General features: G+C 39.5%; 2 protein-coding genes across 2 annotated transcripts in view; one reads left to right on the top strand and one right to left on the bottom strand.

Moving 5' to 3' along the window:
• The window catches only part of LOC128740452 (gustatory and pheromone receptor 32a-like), a 29,395-nt gene extending 22,406 nt beyond the window's left edge, over positions 1–6,989 (top strand). Inside the window, exons 2-3 of the mRNA XM_053835992.1 lie at positions 6,634–6,795; positions 6,879–6,989. Coding sequence (XP_053691967.1) covers positions 6,634–6,795; positions 6,879–6,989 — 273 coding nt within the window. The remainder of the gene's footprint in view (positions 1–6,633; positions 6,796–6,878) is intronic.
• A 6,688-nt stretch (positions 6,990–13,677) lies between these two features.
• The window catches only part of LOC128743360 (homeotic protein female sterile), a 420,579-nt gene continuing 416,968 nt past the window's right edge, over positions 13,678–17,288 (bottom strand). Inside the window, exons 10-15 of the mRNA XM_053839915.1 lie at positions 16,211–17,247; positions 15,492–16,096; positions 15,295–15,422; positions 15,091–15,214; positions 14,900–15,029; positions 13,678–14,840 (exon numbers count right to left, since the gene is read on the bottom strand). Coding sequence (XP_053695890.1) covers positions 14,647–14,840; positions 14,900–15,029; positions 15,091–15,214; positions 15,295–15,422; positions 15,492–16,096; positions 16,211–17,247 — 2,218 coding nt within the window. The 3' untranslated portion in view covers positions 13,678–14,646. The remainder of the gene's footprint in view (positions 14,841–14,899; positions 15,030–15,090; positions 15,215–15,294; positions 15,423–15,491; positions 16,097–16,210; positions 17,248–17,288) is intronic.

Genomic DNA, 17,288 nt, shown 5'->3' with positions numbered 1-17,288 from the left:
GTCAGTAACGTGAAACGTGATGAAATAATGCAAAACTAATGCGATAAAAACCTAGATTGTTGTTGTTTTTTCATTGCAGTAGTACACTTCGGAAAAGGTGATTGTAAAAATATTGATTTTACAAAATCGCCAAAAATTCCTAATTAAAAATAGGATATTTGTACTTATATGGGTGGTTTTCCACGGAATTCATTCTTTTCATGTCCCTACATAGAATTTCAATACGTATTTCTTGGATTTTCGACGGTGGCCCAACCTATACAACATGGCCCGACTATGACATCATTTTTTGTCTTCACGTAAATGACTATAACTTTATTATTTTTCAAGCAAACAGTTCAGGAATGCCAAAGGGTGACCCAACTACGACGACATTCCCTTACTCGTGTTTTTTAAATGAAAGAAATTTTCACCCTTTTCCGTAAAGCATATGAAAATTGGTAGATATGAGTAATTGAGTACCTATTTAGTAGGTTCGAAGAAAATTTCTAAATCTGTAGAACTATGGATAAAACAATGCCAAATCCGACCAAAACAGCATGGAACAATCGTAAAAGGCAGTAAATATTTTTCCAGGCACTTGTTCACGTAAATTTCTTGGTTGATTGTCATTTCTTCGACAGTTTTATATGCTTGTAAATGTCTGCAACTTGCTCCTTCTGGTTACCGTATAAAACTCCTGCCACGGAAACCTTACTTGACAAAAGTTTCGTCATCCATCACCACATATCGAACTTCATCAGCATCGTCAGGTACAGCTTTTTGGAATAGTGCTTTGGAAGTTCAATACGTCTTTTGGTTCAATCTTCCGTTGAAGACTACTCTCCCAGTTTGCTTGATACTTCTCGGACGGTGAGATGAGGGTACCATTTGAAAGCAATGGTTACTGTTTTTGTCATCGCTACGGCTTCCGGCTTTCGCTTTCCCCCCGATGCGATGCAGGCTTCTCGCTCGGCTGTCAACTAATGTACCCCGAATACTTCCTAAGCAACAGTGAAGGTTTTATTACACTCTTATGCTGGTTTTTATGACTAAAATATCAATATGAAAGTGCAATAAAACCCAAATTATTATTTGGGTTTTATTAAGATGGTGACAGTTGATTTGGTCACTTTTAACGGTTTTACTAACTCGACGTGAGATTAGTTTTCATTTTTGTGATGCGCGAGCAACCCGGTAACAATGTGACAGCTCCCATACAAATCAAGCGTACCTAAAACTGCTGGTTCATGGTTCACGACAGATGTTTGAAAGCGGCGTAAAAATCAATGCAACAGCTTATTATCATTTTCTTTTTGGCAAAAAATCCCTTGTGCATATAAGAACTGAATTGGTTTATTATTTCAATAGAATAGAGCATTTTACGAACTGACAACATTATGTCAAGTACTAAAACGTTTCCGTGGTAATGCTAATGACAATAGCAGCATAACTGGTTCTCCTGTCGCAATAAAATACTCTATTTTTTGTACAACTGCAAAAATCTCTATTGCTTGGATCCACTCTTGAATTTTGTTTAACTTGTTCTATTAACGACAAAATCGATCCAGCAATCATGAAAGAGCATTTCATTTTGAATTCCGCAGCGGATAATTCTCAATGAAATACGCAATATATAAATACTTTAGAGCAGACAACTCGTACACAAGAGTGACAATCTTGTAATAAATACCGCTTTTTATCTTGTAAACAAATCAATCAAGCAACCCACCAAGAATTCAAACAGTTTTGCCGAAAACATGAAACAATGCTGAATTAGTCAATACGCACTTTTCAAATCGTTGTCCAGACAGTTTTTTGCGTTCACATTTAACGTAACAAAAGTGAACATTTCCTTTGGAAATCGAAGGTGCGTCAATTTTGACCGGCACGTAAAACCGATCGTCGCGACATTTTTGGCACTGGCGGATGATATGGGAAACTGTTACTTTGTTACGGGGTAGTGCGCGAGCGAAAATTTGATCAGTTGCTCCCAAGGCTGCACTGCACTTAGTGCACCTATTTTGCCCAGAGCACTCTCTGCGCACCACCCAGTGTGAAGTGAGAGTGCGCCATAAATACTTAAGATAGAGCAATACTTAGTTCAGCATTCTTAAGGATAATAATCGGTTCTACAAATATCCCATACATAACATTTTCGAATTTTGTTTGGCTGAGGTGTTACAGCTAAAAAAGCTAAATAAGTGCACTGAGTGCAGGGCAGCCCTGGTTGTTCCTATTGTTTGCAAACAATATGAGGCCATTTTGATAACTGAAGAGCGAATATCAAAATCAAAATAAGGGCAGCTTTCCGCACGCACATACCCAAAATGAAAAGTGTTCAGGGTTTTCAAATGTACGATTAAAAGAAATGTGTCAAGTTTCAGCCTTGAATTAGGAGCCAAAGGGTATTTCAACAAGAAACGTATGAGCTAATCAATTAAAAACCAGAAGTTATCTAATTAACCGTTATGTGTGCGACAAAAAAAACACCTTTAGCAGGGCGACAAGGGTACCCGGGTACCCAAAATTAATATTGTTATAACATCAACAATTTTAAACCGATTTCGACGAAATAGGTGTCATTTGATTCGTTTATTTATCTAGTTTTGAATCATTTGGCCATTTGGCCACTAAAAGACATACGGGGCCCGAAAATCCGGAATTTCGACAGAGTGTCCGCTGTGAGTTAGAGAAATGATTATATTGCAGGAAAATCAGTCATGCGGATATAAAAACTCTAAAAATTCATACAATGTACTATTTCATATAATGAGATGAATCAGGTTGGCCATTCCGAAGTAGGTTCCTGTGGGGTCATGGGTGGCCAGTTCAGGATTGGAGGTAAAACCTAGCAATATGGGTATCAAAGTTCTTGGAATTAGTTCGGTAGGTGATATTTTTTACATTTCGATGTATTTTGATTGGTTATTTCGAAAATGGTTTCTACGGGGTCACAGATGATACCGCAGGATTCAAGATAATGCTTAGCATTATCAGAACCGTTCAAAACGTAGAACCATCCGTTATACATTTGGAACCAGTTCCGAAATTATCAATCAGTACTAAACTGACCATTTCAGTTCGAAACATCTAAAAGATCCGCTAAACCAATTCTAATATTGGATTAGGCACCCAACTCGCCATCTGTATCCCTACAGAAACCAAATTCTGGAGTGGCCAATGCGATCTAAAGTCACCAATTTCTATAATTAGATGAAGAAAGGGTACACAGTGTCAAGTTCAAAGCTAATAGGTTTACTGAAAGCTGATATTCTTTCAAAACATGCGGCTTCCCACGTTTTATCGGATGTTGCTCCGGAATTACCGATTCCCGGGAACTACTTGTCATTCGATGGCCAAACGCTTTATCTAATCAAAACTAGATAAATGTACGAATCAAATGCCACCGGTTTCATCCAAATCGGTTCAACATAACTAAAGTTATGAAGATAGCAAATCATGGGTACCCGGGTACCCTTGTCGCCCTCCTACGTAATAAAAAAATTCAAGTGACTCTCATTGCTAAACCCCTTTATGGATATGCACCAAAAAAACCTCAATTACTTAAGATCAACGAGTTTTACGATGTCGCAAAATTTCAATGACGTATGTTTTAAATTGAATGAGTTATAACTATTTTAAAACCGAAAAGGTACCCGGGTACCCTGTCGCACACATAACGGTTAAAATATACTCAACAATAGATTACATATGATTTATTTATGAGTTGTGCTAGCTTTTAGGGCTAACAAGTCACTCTTCAAAAAACAACCCAACAGTGTCACTTGGTCTTCTTTAATTACGAGACATACATAAAAAGGCCGGACGTTTAGGACGTTTATCGTACTGTTTGGGTATGTTTCCGACATCGCAATGAACTCAACGCTTTCCCGCACGGCAAACGCATAAACCCGAATCAAATTGGGGAAAGTAAATCCAAAGGATATATTTAGTCTGTCATTGCCGAAATGGGCATCAAGTCCTAATTACACAATATCGCGTCGAATTCCATGTTGTTAACATGGCCAGAAGAGACCCGTTGCGGTGGATAGTGTCGATAAATACATATCTAGGACATAGCGCTGTACGGTTCGATGCCATAAAGGGTTGTTACCGTTACGCCGACTGTCTTGCTTTGATAATATTTGGAAATGTGATAACCTTGTTGGCTAGTAACGTGTTTTATTTGTGGTACACTTTTCAGTCGTGGGACTATCGATTGGAGACTTATGGGCATGTTATCGCATGGCTTCTAACAGCTGATATGGAGTTCTACATTATCTGGAGCTACGTAATTATTCTAAATGGCATCTGGAACTCGAAGGCCATGTTGAAATTCTTAAACAAAATCCTACGAGTTCAACGCAAGCTGAATTTTGTATTTCAGTGCCCAAATCAGACGAGAATATGGTGGTTTATGATAATAGCCCTAACTATTAGTATATTTTATTATTGTGTATGTTGCTTTGAGGCATATTTTTCACCCTATTTGGAAGGGTGGATAGGATTTTGGGCTACTGCATTATTTGCAATACTTGCTTTAGTCATTGACGTTTACATAATGCAATATATTGTTATTTTAGCAATACTTCGAACTAAAATCATGTTTGTAAGCAAACACGTAAATAAAAACGTCGGTCACAGGATAGAGTTACGATCTGTTACCGAAATATATTTTGACTTGATCGCTTTAATGGATTATTCAACGAAGGCTTTTGTCTCTCCGATTATGTTTGGCATAATGTTGCTATTCTTCGAGGGAACATTGCAATTGTTCCAATTATTTTTCCTGCTGATGGACTCTGCTGATAAGTTTTCCGTTGAACTAGTAGTTTTAGATATCGTTGGTTATTCCATGTGGTTGTGGCCACTCGCGATCAAAATATCCTTCATAATGGGACTAGCTGATAACATTAGCGAAAAGGTGAGTTAGGGCTATCGACGATTTTTGCTTGCTACAACTTGAGTTTTGTATAATCACAGCTGAAAGGAATTTTTCTGATCTTTACATATTTTTTATGCGTTTTTTAAAAAGTGTCACATGCTTTTATTTATAAAAAAAAACTGTTTTTTCCGAGTAAAAAGTATAACTTTTCCGACTCAAGTGTTCTCGGTGCAAGAAGTGCAAGAAAAATGAATATGTACTTTCGTCTTTGTGTCTTATTAATAGTTTAATAGCTAATTAAACTTTGCTCTTCAAGCACAAGACTTTTTAGATTTTTTCCACCAGAGATATACTTAATTTAATTTATTCTAAATAATAATTAAGAGCAGCTAGTACGATGAATTATTTTTAGTTTATTGAGAATAATAACTTAAATAAATAGGGAAAAAACATTACCATCGAAATAATAAATTTAAATGTCACTTTGTTCACGTCAAACAACGCAAACTAATATCTTAAATGGCAGAAAAGTGTAAAACGCAAATCAACTTAACTATTAGCATTTTGTCGCCGCTTCAAATGGAACGTCAACTCCGTTTCATTTACGTGGTAACTAATTTGCTCGGAATTCCTTCTTTTGCGGCTCGCAGTAAATTGAAACGTTACTCCTATTTTCTGTATTCTAACCTATACTCGTTTGTTTGCTTCATCCTGCTAACTTTTAATGTTGTGCGCGGAGATAATTTCAATGTAATGATGAATCGTGCTAATAAAACGACTGTACTTGGAGTGGAAATAATGCTATGCTATCAAACCTTGCTGACGCTTTGGATTTTGAGAAATTACTACATTTTCAATTCGGCAAAATATGCTAGGCTATGCTATACCTTAGATGCACTATCTAGCGAATTACAAATAGAAATGGACAGATTTGGACGTAACAATTTCCTATGCATAGTATTGATGATATTTCCAAAAGCAGTGATATTGTTTCCTTACCATCAGCAACTTTTAAATCGCGACTGGTGGGCACTAATGATGATGACCCTTTTGCTGTTGGATTCCGTTGCCATAAATCTTATTCAACAGGAATGTGCAACGCTAGTTGGTATCCTTGGTGACCTTTTTAGCAGCGTAGCAAAAATCAAACTCCAAGAAGAAAATTACTATGTTTACGCTTTACGTTTACTGAAGTTGGTTGATGATATAAACGGTTTCTACGGAATAGTTTTTACGCTGGTATTTCTACAGCAGCTGTTGTGGATGACACGATTCTTCTATAAACATATCCTTTATCTGGAAGATATGCTAGCCTTCCAGGACCCTGTATTAAGAGGGATCAATTCTCTAGTGTGGGGTGCTTCGGGTTTAATAACACTGCATTTGGTATTAGTGTGCGATAAAACGATTCGAAAGGTCAGTAATTGTTAGTATCTATTACTGACATATTTTAAAATCTTATAAAATAATTAAATTGCTAAAAAAGTTTCTTTTCGATTGGATTAAACCACCCTCAATGATTGAGTGTTAATTGTTAAAATTTTATATCATAAATATGTAGATTACACTAATTGACAAAACCACAAACCATATCTTTTGTCCAGTTCAAATCAGTAGAAATTTTAAAGATTTCGTTGGGGATACCCGAAAGTGTTGCTAAAATATATATAATTTTAACTTCCGTTACTGCAATTGATTGTTTGTTAATAAAGTAGAGACCTATTTACTAAACGACAAATCACTTTGTCATTTTTCCATTTTTTCAGGCAAACGAGACGGCACTCTGTACCAGATACTTTGATGATTACACCATGAAAAATACAAAGGTGGCGAAACAGATTAACAAATTTTTACTGAAGAATCTTCATCAGAAGAAAAAATTTTCAGCGTACGGATTTTTCGACATTGACAATAGCGTTATCTACACGGTAAGATTTTTACAATGCAAAACTTACTTTTGCCACATATCTTACTTACATACTACAATATCATTTTTTTAAATAATTTACAGGTATTTAGTTCCATCGTTACCTATCTCGTAATTTTAATTCAGTTCAAACAACTCGAGAATGATTTGACTCGAGGCAGCACTAACGTCGGGAAAAACAGAACCGTGACCTAAGCCGGGAAGGAGGATCATCGATCCGGATCGCTACGCTGTACACTACGATCTACGACGATGTTAAAACCTTTACATTGCTCGAAGAGTTTAACCCAAAGAAAATGCACTAATGAACTCACACCAATAATAGCCTGATCTTTTGGAGTGTAATTAAAAAATGTATGTATAGTATTAATGAGTGACTTTGGTTAAATAAATATGAAATGTAATTGTCTCTAAAGAAAAGTATGAAGGTTTCTGCCTATTTTCAGGACATCAAGTTCATTTAGGTTCAATCCCAACAAACACCGAAGCTGAATTAAAATGCTTCTGATTTGGTTACAGCTGATTTAACTCTGAATACAGGTGGTAGACGCTGAATAAATTTAAGCAAAGACCTTTGTATTCTATAAGTGTTTAAGCAGACAACGAATGTGCTGCAAATCAGCTGCTTCACATAATAGTGTCACAAGCAGATTAGTTGAAGGTTGAATTAGTGATAGGTTGAAGATGCATCTCTCCACAACCCGTCAATATTCTCAATAGTTGTGGCATACTAGCTGAATAAACGATTTGTTATCTTACTAAAAAAGCCCACTCAAGAAACATTTATGCGCTGATTAAACATTTTAGCAGTCATTATTATTCAGCCACAGCGGAATATGCATCGAATAAAGTTTATGTAAACGATTCTACAATACTTATTCAGTCGAAATTGGAGAACTTATACAACCTATTTCGTTTGAGACAGAAAACACTTGTTAAGCAATTATATCGCCCTTTATATAACCTCTGTGCGCCTTGTTTCCAGCTTTGCGCAAATTGGTTATTCAAACACGCGCAAAGCCTCTATTGAGCTCCATTGCAGCTTCGAAAGCAGCTATTAGCAAGCCCGAGCTTGATAAAATCACCAAATTTAGTTGTTTAAGAGCTGAAAAAAGGTTTTTATTTTATTTCTAAAATTAAACCATAGTTCAGCCACAGGTTGAAAAAATTCAGCTATTAAAGCGTTTGATCAGCCAGAAATTGTTACTTGGGTAGCTGGTTTCAAAGCTGCAATGGAGCTTAATAGAGGCTTTTGCGTGTTTTAAAATAACGAACGAGAACGAGAAATAGTTTTGCAATGCTTTTTCAGTCGCTTATTCAACGTCTCAGCAACCTTTATGCAGCCAAAAAATAATCTATTTTTAAATTTAAAAAAAATGGAACGCGTCATATTTATTTTGCTATGGCTTCGTATGCTATATTTTAAATTTCGAATAACTTGAGTTCGTATATGCAAGCGAATTAAAAATGCATGTCGTCATCTTTCGGGAATTGACCCGCCATCTTCTTATATGATAATATTATGAAGTGTCTTACCCCTCGCTATTAAGCTCCATTGCAGCTTTAAAAGCAGCTACCCAAGTAACAGTTTCAGGCTGATTAAACGTTTTTAGCTGAATTTATTCAACCTGTGGCTGAACTATGGTTTAGTTTTAGAAATAAAAACGTTTTTTCAGCTCTTAGAAATCTAAGTCAAGCTTCGGGCTTGCTAATAGCTGCTTTGAAGCTGTAATGTAGCTTAATAGAGGCTTTTGTGCGTTTTAATTTAACCAATTTGCGCAAAGTTGGAAACAAGGCGCACAGAGGCGATATAACTGCTTAACAAGTGTTTTTTCTGTCTCAAACGAAATAGGTTGTATAAGTTCTCCAATTTCGGCTGAATAAGTATTGTAGAATTGCTTACATAAATTTTATTCGATGCATATTCAGCTATGGCTGAATAATTATGGCTGCTAAAATGTTTAATCAGCGCATAGATGTTTCTTGGGATGTTCAAATGATAAAATCAATCAAAAAAGAGATAGTTTTACATTTTTACAAAATTGTTTACTTTCAGGACATCCGCTTGGTCCCGATTTTATCTTAATAATTGATTCCTGGTCTGCTGGAAATAAACGATTCTGTAACTTTTTTTCTAGAATCTCGAAGTAAACGAAATCGCAGATGTATAAGATTGTCGTACCGGGCTTGGGAGGCAAACACGTGCTTAAATATGTATGGCCTATTCGTTCATTCTCGACAGTGCCTAAAATTTAAGCTTCTTTTAGTGACTATAAATCATATTCTCTATATTAATCAATACACTGAAAAATTTCTGAACGAATAACGATAATATCTTCAAAATCCATTGACATAGTTAACTCTATGTTAAAACAAAATTAGGAAATTCTACATTTTACTTCATGTTTACTAAATCGTGTTTACTTACTAAATTTGCTTCCAATGAGATTTTCTCCATAAGCTTGCGGTAGTTATTTTTTTGGCTCCCAACATTACGTTATTTTTAATGACTGTGATATTCATTGACACTATTATCACAGAGAACAGACTACCAGGTAATTGACAAAAAGTGTGTAAAAGGTTTTTATGTAATCTACGAGTAATCCTTCAATAGAGCACCCCTCGAGCAGTAAGTGGCAAACTAAATCTTGATGTCGCTGCCATCGCTGCTATGTAACTCCAGCACAAAGAAATATTGATAAAGGTACATGGATATTTGGTTGGTAAACGGCTGGAAAATGCGGAATATAGACCCCATAGTGGTCGTTAGCCTCTTATCCAGCAACTCCGATCCCGACCTCCTCGTGGTACCAGCCGGAATACGAGCAACCTTAGCGGAGATCGGGTAACCAACCCCGGTGGAAACTAAGGTCGTATACTAACCGGGAAGGAGGTATAATGAGTCTCGGCACTATAAGATGGCAGCCCCATCACGAGACTCGGTAGTGTTGCCCCAGTACGGCTACACACCTAAATAAACTGAAACTAACAACATTCAGGCATATTCGGAGCGGAATATTCGGCATCGACCTAGGCGACGGAAGAAGGACGGCGAATGGAGACTCGGGACTTGGAACTGCAGATCGCTAAATTTCGCAGGTTGCGAGCGGGTGCTGATTGAACAGCTGGAACCACGCAAACTCGGCATCGTAGCTCTGCAGGAAATCTGTCGCAAGGGAGAGAAGGTATGGAAGATACGTGGCGGAAAGGCCCAGTTTTACCAGAGCGGTGGCGCTACCAACGAACTGGGAACGGGCTTTGTAGTGCTGGGCGGAATGCAGGATCGCGTGATAGATTGGAAGGCGATCAACGAGAGAATGTGCGTATTGAGGACAAAGGGCCGCTTCTTCAATTATAGCATCATTAACGTGCACTGCCCGCACGAAGGTAAACCCGACGATGAGAAAGAAGCGTTCTACGCGAGGCTGGAGGCAACGTACGACAGCTGCTCGTCACTGGACATCAAGATCGTCATCGGGGATATGAATGCCCAGGTCGGTAGGGAAGAAATGTATAGACCGGTGGTAGGAGCCCATAGCCTGCACACCGACTCAAACGATAACGGCCAACGATGTATAAACTTCGCAGCTTCCCGAGGCCTGGTGATCCGAAGCACCTTTTTCCCGCGCAAGGATATCCACAAAGCCACCTGGAGATCACCTGACCAACGTACAATGAACCAAATTGACCACGTTCTCATAGAGGGCCGGTTTTTCTCTAACATCACGAACGCACGCTCCCGTCAAGGTGTGGATATCGATTCTGACCATTACCTAGTAGCAGTACATGTGCGCTCAAAGCTGTCCACCGTATACCGGACACGTCAAAGCCGCCCTCCTCGGCTGAACATCAGGCAGCTAGATAACCCACAAGCTGCCGAGAACTACGCGCGAGTACTGAATGAGGCACTGCCTTCTTCCGAGGAGTTAGGTGCTTCAAACCTCGAAGACGGTTGGGGCAGAATACGCTCGGCCATCGGAGAGGCCGTTACCGCGGCACTAGGTATTGAGCCTCGGAGTACACAAAATGATTGGTTTGATGGGGAATGCCAACAAGCGGTGGAGGAGAAAAAAAAATGCTTAGAAAAATTATCTAAGTATTGCCACTAGAGAGAACCTGGCCAAGTACCGACGAGCGAGGAACCAGTTGACCACGATCCTGAGGAGAAAAAAGCGCCAAAAGGAGGACAGAGATCGTGAAGAATTAGAGCAACTATTCCGAGCTAATGACACGCGCAAGTTTTATGAGAAGGTGAACTAAACTCGGAAGGGCTACACACCGAAACCTGACATGTGTAGGGACGAGGGAGGGAATCTAATTACAAACGAGCGCGAGGTGGTCGACAGGTGGAAGCAGTTTTTCGATGAACACCTCAATGGCGAAGTCGCAGAAGGAGGCGGAACGGAAATTAACCTAGGAGCGCCCATGGAAGATAGTGATGTCCTAGCACCTGATCTCCAAGAAGTCAAACGAGAAATCAGGCTGCTGAAGACCAATAAAGCCGCTGGGAAGGACCGCCTACCGGCAGAGCTTTATAAACATGGCGGAGAAACGCTAGCAAAGGCTCTACACTGGGTTATTTCGAGGATTTGGGAGGAGGAAAAGCTACCGGAGGAATGGATGGAAGTAGTGGTTTTTCCCATCTACAAAAAGGGTGATCGGCTAGACTGCTGCAACTATCGTGGTATTACGCTGGTAAACGCCGCCTACAAGGTACTCTCCCAGATCCTGTTACGCCGGCAAATCAAAAAGTGTTCAGATTAAAAACGGTCAAACGAATGGGGGTCCACGGTAGTAGAGCAATTCTCGCTGAAACGGGGCCACTACTGACACGAGGTCTTCAAATAGTGGAACTTTTGCACTGAATTGGTTGAAAATGGTTAAAAATAAGAATTGCACTTTTAATACCTCGAAACAGTGGACCCCTCGTTCGTGAAGGGGCCTAACAGTTTCAAAAAAAGTTGAATTTTAAGCAAACCTTGAGATCTATATGATGTGATATTCCCTAAACTCGCAACGAAACTACTAACAAAAGACCCGGTTCTGTAAAGAAGAACAGGGCTTTCAAATGAAGTAAAATTTTTTTGGCGGCCATCATGGATTTGGTCGCCATATTGGATTTTATCAATAAATCGCCATTTTCACCATGAGCCCCCTAACCGATTTTCGTTTTAAGACCACCATTGGAAAGCTGAGAAAAAATACTACAAGAAACATTCATAAAATTAGGCGTGTCATGGCATTAACTGAATACAACAACCAGTTATCTGTAGCAAGGTTCACAATTTTCATATAATTATTGTGACATTTCGAAATTTTGTTATGAAACAAACTACAAACGACACTGTTTTGTAAAGAGGAGAGATAGGGCTTATAAATGAAGTGAAAAAAAATTGGCGGCCATCTTGGATTTGGCCGCTATGTTGGATTTTATCAATAAATCGCCGTTTTTGCCGTGATCCCCTTAATCGATCTTAATTTCATGACAACCATCGGAAAGCTGAAAAAATTCTACAAGAAACATTCATCAAATTAGATGACTAGTGGCATCAACTAAACGAAACAAATTATTATCTGTATCAAGCTTTACAATTGTATATCTATATAATGGTATATCTTGCTACAGAAAACTAATTGTTTCATTTGCTTTCATTGTTTTTTTCATTGTTTCATTTCGAATACGCTGTGTCGGTCAAATGAAATGTCAAAAATGAAATCAATACAAATTTTTCGCTCGTTGCACGATCTAATTTTTCAGTAGCTTTGGAAAAGCTTTTCATAAATTTGTATTGTTCTGTGTATGCCAAAAAGATGGCTTGTGTGAAATATGCAAAATAAAGAAAATTGTAAACTAGGGGTAAGACAGGCCATTTTTCACGCGGTGAAAGTGTCATACGTCGAAGTGCTGATGATATTTGAATGTTTTCCTAAGTGAGGTTCGTTTTTCTGTGCACATATGCCTCGAAAGTACATTAGAAAAACAGGACGGATGTAGTAGATGGCAGATCATATGCATCAAGTTAAATTAGCCATTGTTAAAGGTAGGACATTCTGATGGACAATCAGATCAGTATCCACTATATTCAGAATTCCTAGGACAACCCATCACCTACAGATTAAAGCACATAACGATACGTCAACCATAAGGAACGGGTCCAGTTTTAAGCTGCTCAGGAAGGGGTGTAGCTACTCTACGGGATCAGGAGATCAACAGGAACAGGTTAAGAACGCGTTTGCGAAGTTTATGTGGAACAATACTGGGTCACTGTTGGAACCTTTGTGTTAGATTTTCACCGAAGCGTCTACAACAGAAACTGTAAAAAGAGGGTTTTGTAAGACTGGAATAGTTCCATCAATATGACCCAACCGACTCGCAGTATTATTCCTATTTTCCATCATTTAAATTAATTGAAGGCTTCGTTCAACTTTCATCGTAGCAAAGGTGACAAATGCCAATAAATTTTATTTTCGACGTAAATTGTATTATCGACTGGCCCATTTCATACTTTAGGCGGCCAAATAAATCTAATTTTTAAATTTCAAAGTGTGTTAGTTGCAGCGTTTCCTCAGCTTCTAGGTTATCAACTGCCTGAGTAAGTGCTTTGAATTGTTAGCTATTGCTTGGTAAGACCTTTAAAGCACATGCAAGAGATTAAAAATTGGACATTTACCTTCCCAAGTAACATTTTTGTTGTATAATAGGTTATCAAGCACTTGTTCCACGGTAATTAGCAGTACAATAGTTGAATAAGCTTTTCCTTAACAAAAATGTTTGTTGGGTTGAAACCAATGAAAATTAAACGGTAAATCATATAAATCAGAGAAGGATATTCGGATAGTCTCGTCGCAACTAAAAGCAACAAATACACAAATATATCTATCTGTATTGTATTGATTTTGCATGTCATACCTCTAGTTTGATACTCTGCTTTAGGTACCGTTGTTTAGAACTAGGCAAAGAATTAACAACTAATAAACTCAAAACAACCACTGACTGGAGTGGTATAGTAAACTTACAATGCTAGGTAATATAGGTACTAAATTCGCTCTCACTTTCTCGAGTCACTTTCTAACGCACAAATACACACCGAACGGCAAGAGAACGCACAAGGTGTTTTGTTTAGTTACCTTGCACATCGTTGCTGCCGCTAAAAATGTTGTACAAATGATATTCCTCTCGATGATTTCCAGTTCAGTTCTCTTTATTCCTCTGTTAACGAAATGGCGGATAGGAGAATTACGCTATCCAAGCATTTTACTTTAAATAATCAACATGAAACAACCTAAGCATTAAGATAAATGTTGATATTCCAGTGTTTTTTTATTTACTTTTCCGCACATGAAGTATAAAATAGACAACAAGATGAAGGGTTTGAAAATAGGAAAGGTTTTTAATTGTAGGATATCATTTCGAGTAAATTTTGCCGGAGTGATACAAGCTGTTAGATTTATCATCCAGGAGAATATCGGCTGGCTTAAATAACCGTAATGGGTCACCGAATAAAAAACACGATTAGACACCACCGTGATAGACCGAAATTTTACATTACTCTTTAATGATGATTCCCACAATAAAGACCGAAATGCAGTGTCACATTGAAGGCCCATTTTATAACGTAGAAAATTTTGACAACTTCGCCACAATTTGATACAACACAAAAAGACCTACTGCTTCTAACGCAACACAGTGCTATCCTACCGTAAAACATGAGATCACCTGTAACGTTAAGGTGCACTTTTCCAACAGTAGCTCAGCACAATGCTCTGTGCCCCTGTCGCTCTGCTTTACGTACAATTAAATTAAAAATATTACACAATCGACCCCAAGCAAATTGCAACAAATCGAAACTACTTACTGGAAACCACCAGAGTTTCGATTGGGACTGCTTCCATTACTACCACAGCGACTACTGCTACTTCCTCCGCTTGAGTTCGGCAGTGGCAACGAGGTGGAAATGGCTTTCAGAACCTCTTCCTGTAGGGATGTGGGCGGATCTGACAGGATGTCAGTTGTCGTCGATAGTTGACGCAGTTTATTAGATACCGCTGAAATTGGAAATATATTTATTATGCCAATTTCAGAATTAACAAAGAGACTACAATACCTGGCCTAAGTTCCACAAGGGAACAGTGCTGGTCGACCCACAGCTGCGAGGTACGGCACATTTCATCCAAGCTGGCTACCGACACAGTTTGGTTGAAAGTGTTCATCAGTGGTTCAAAAATTAGGCCAAACTGTAAAATAAGCTAATCGTTAAACGACAACAACGGCATTTAGGGCATTGAAATGACTAACGATCCAGAACTTCCAGTTGTCCATAGTGCGCTGCCGCACGTACTGGTGATAAAGTTCCTTAACACGGCCGGTTCGTTGCCGCGATACGGGTGCACCACTGGCTGGCAGCGCCGTTTGAAGGTTGCTGAAAAACACAACACATCACGTTATTAAATTTGAATATAAGCAACGGTTGAATAAATTATAACCACGATGATTACTCACCTCAGTGAATTATTTAGGGCGTCAATCTCCCTGCGCAGAGCGTCCATTTGATCGCTGGTTGCAGAGCGCTCCGAACGCAGTTGTTTTATATACTCGGCACCTTTCTGCAGCATAGCGGCTTTACTGAGCTATAATCGAAATAAATGAATGAAATGAGCTTTACACGTATCATATTTGCTTGTGACGCCAGTACAAACCTTTGCGTTTGGATTTTGCTGCAGCTGGGGAATGAGTGAATGCAGCATATCGAAACCATTTTTAATGTTATAGCGGCGCTTTTGTTCGGCGTGAATATGCCCGGACCGACGCTGGTTATCACCCCGAGCGCACTGCTGGTGAAATTTGTTTCCGACGCCACCGCTACTGCTGCCGCTATTAGTACCAACGATGCTGTCGCATGATCCGGTGCCCATGCTTATCGGAGACATCGGTGCATCTTGATCGAGCATGGTGTCCGGCGAGAGGCTCTGCGTGGTAGCCAGTGAGATGCCCGGTAAACACGAGGATGACGAAGCATAGTTAAGCACTGACTGCCCCGCGGAAGCGTTAACCATTGCATTCAAATGTTGCTGGGACTGCAACTGGGGACTGTGCTGAGACTGATTCAACTGTAACTGGGACGATGTGGGAGAAATGGGACTTCCCAGCGTTAGCTGCTGATAAATTGATTGCTGCTGTTGGTGCTGGACGATGTGCGAGTGAGATTGTTGTTGTTGTTGCTGTTGCTGCTGCTGTGGAGACAGGTTTCCTATGGCACTTGATGGTGAATTAGACTGCTTAATATTTAGTAAGGTACTTGCGTCTAGAAGAAAGAGATAACATTTTGTTAAATCATAAGTTAAATTTACGCGTCTCCATCGAAAAGCGTTGATGGAGGCGGAGCTGATTTATTCATAGAATATAAAAAGACACTCACTGTTAGTGGTCAGTAACTGCGCCAACAGTGCACTACTGCCCGCGTTCAGCATTGGTTCACTGGTCGTCGCATGCAAGTTTGTACCGCCGATGGAGGTGACCATATTGCTACCACTGCTGCCAGGCACTTTCATAATCATCGAATTGCTACGAGCTTTCAGCTTTGGTGTCGATTTGGCGTGATATCGCGGAACAGCAAAGTTCTCCTCCTTCGGTGGCAGCGCGAACGTTGCATTGATTGGCAGACTGTTCGAGCGGAACATTTCTTTGGTTGGATGTGGTGGTAGCCGCTTCTGCTGCGGCTGAGGGGATAATTGTTGCTGCTGCTGTTGCTGTTGCTGGAGATCATGTAATTGTTGCTGAGTTTGCTCGATAGTTGCTTGCTGCTGCTGCTGTTGCGCCGCTAGAACAGCTGCATGGGACTGATGTCCGTGGGGAGGGGAAGCATGCCGCATACTGCGACCGCTTCCACCGTAGCTGCCGGCACTTTGAGAAGGTATTTTGTACGGTTGTGGCTGATGGCTGTGATAGAACTTGTAGTTTGAGCTTTGCGTTGGATGCAGTGATCCTTTGAAGGCATCTTGCTGATGCTGCTGATGAATTGTTCCAGGCGGGGAGCTTTGCGATGCTAGTATATGGGGATAGTTCTGCGTCGTTGGCATCGAGTTTGAGCGTGGTTGTGCCTTTTGTTGATTTGTTTGGATTGGAAGAGACTGACTGTGCGTTATCAATTTGGGACTCATGTTTTGCATCATGTAATTTTGGTTGTTGTTAACAGAAAGGGAATTGTTAGACAAATTCATGGGATTAACGGCGGTATTATTTGGTTGCATTTGCATGCTGCTGTTGAAGTTGAGCAGTTGTTGATTTGAAGGTGTACCGGATATCTGTATGATTCCACCGGATTGAATTTGATAGGCTGATGCAGGGTAAGGCGAATTGAGGATGTTTTGGCTTAGGTGTGGTTGTTGAACCAAATTGTAGGCCATAGTTTGATGTGTCGTCGGTGGACACTTGTCGTAGTTGTGAGGTTCGCGTCTAAAATTAAATAAATGTAAAATAAAAATTCAAACGGTGAT

Source organism: Sabethes cyaneus, chromosome 3 (genome assembly GCF_943734655.1).
Source record: "Sabethes cyaneus chromosome 3, idSabCyanKW18_F2, whole genome shotgun sequence".
NCBI classification, from domain to species: domain Eukaryota; kingdom Metazoa; phylum Arthropoda; class Insecta; order Diptera; family Culicidae; genus Sabethes; species Sabethes cyaneus.
Note: the sequence above shows the minus strand (reverse complement) of the source record. Positions and strands in the feature narration are given on the sequence as shown.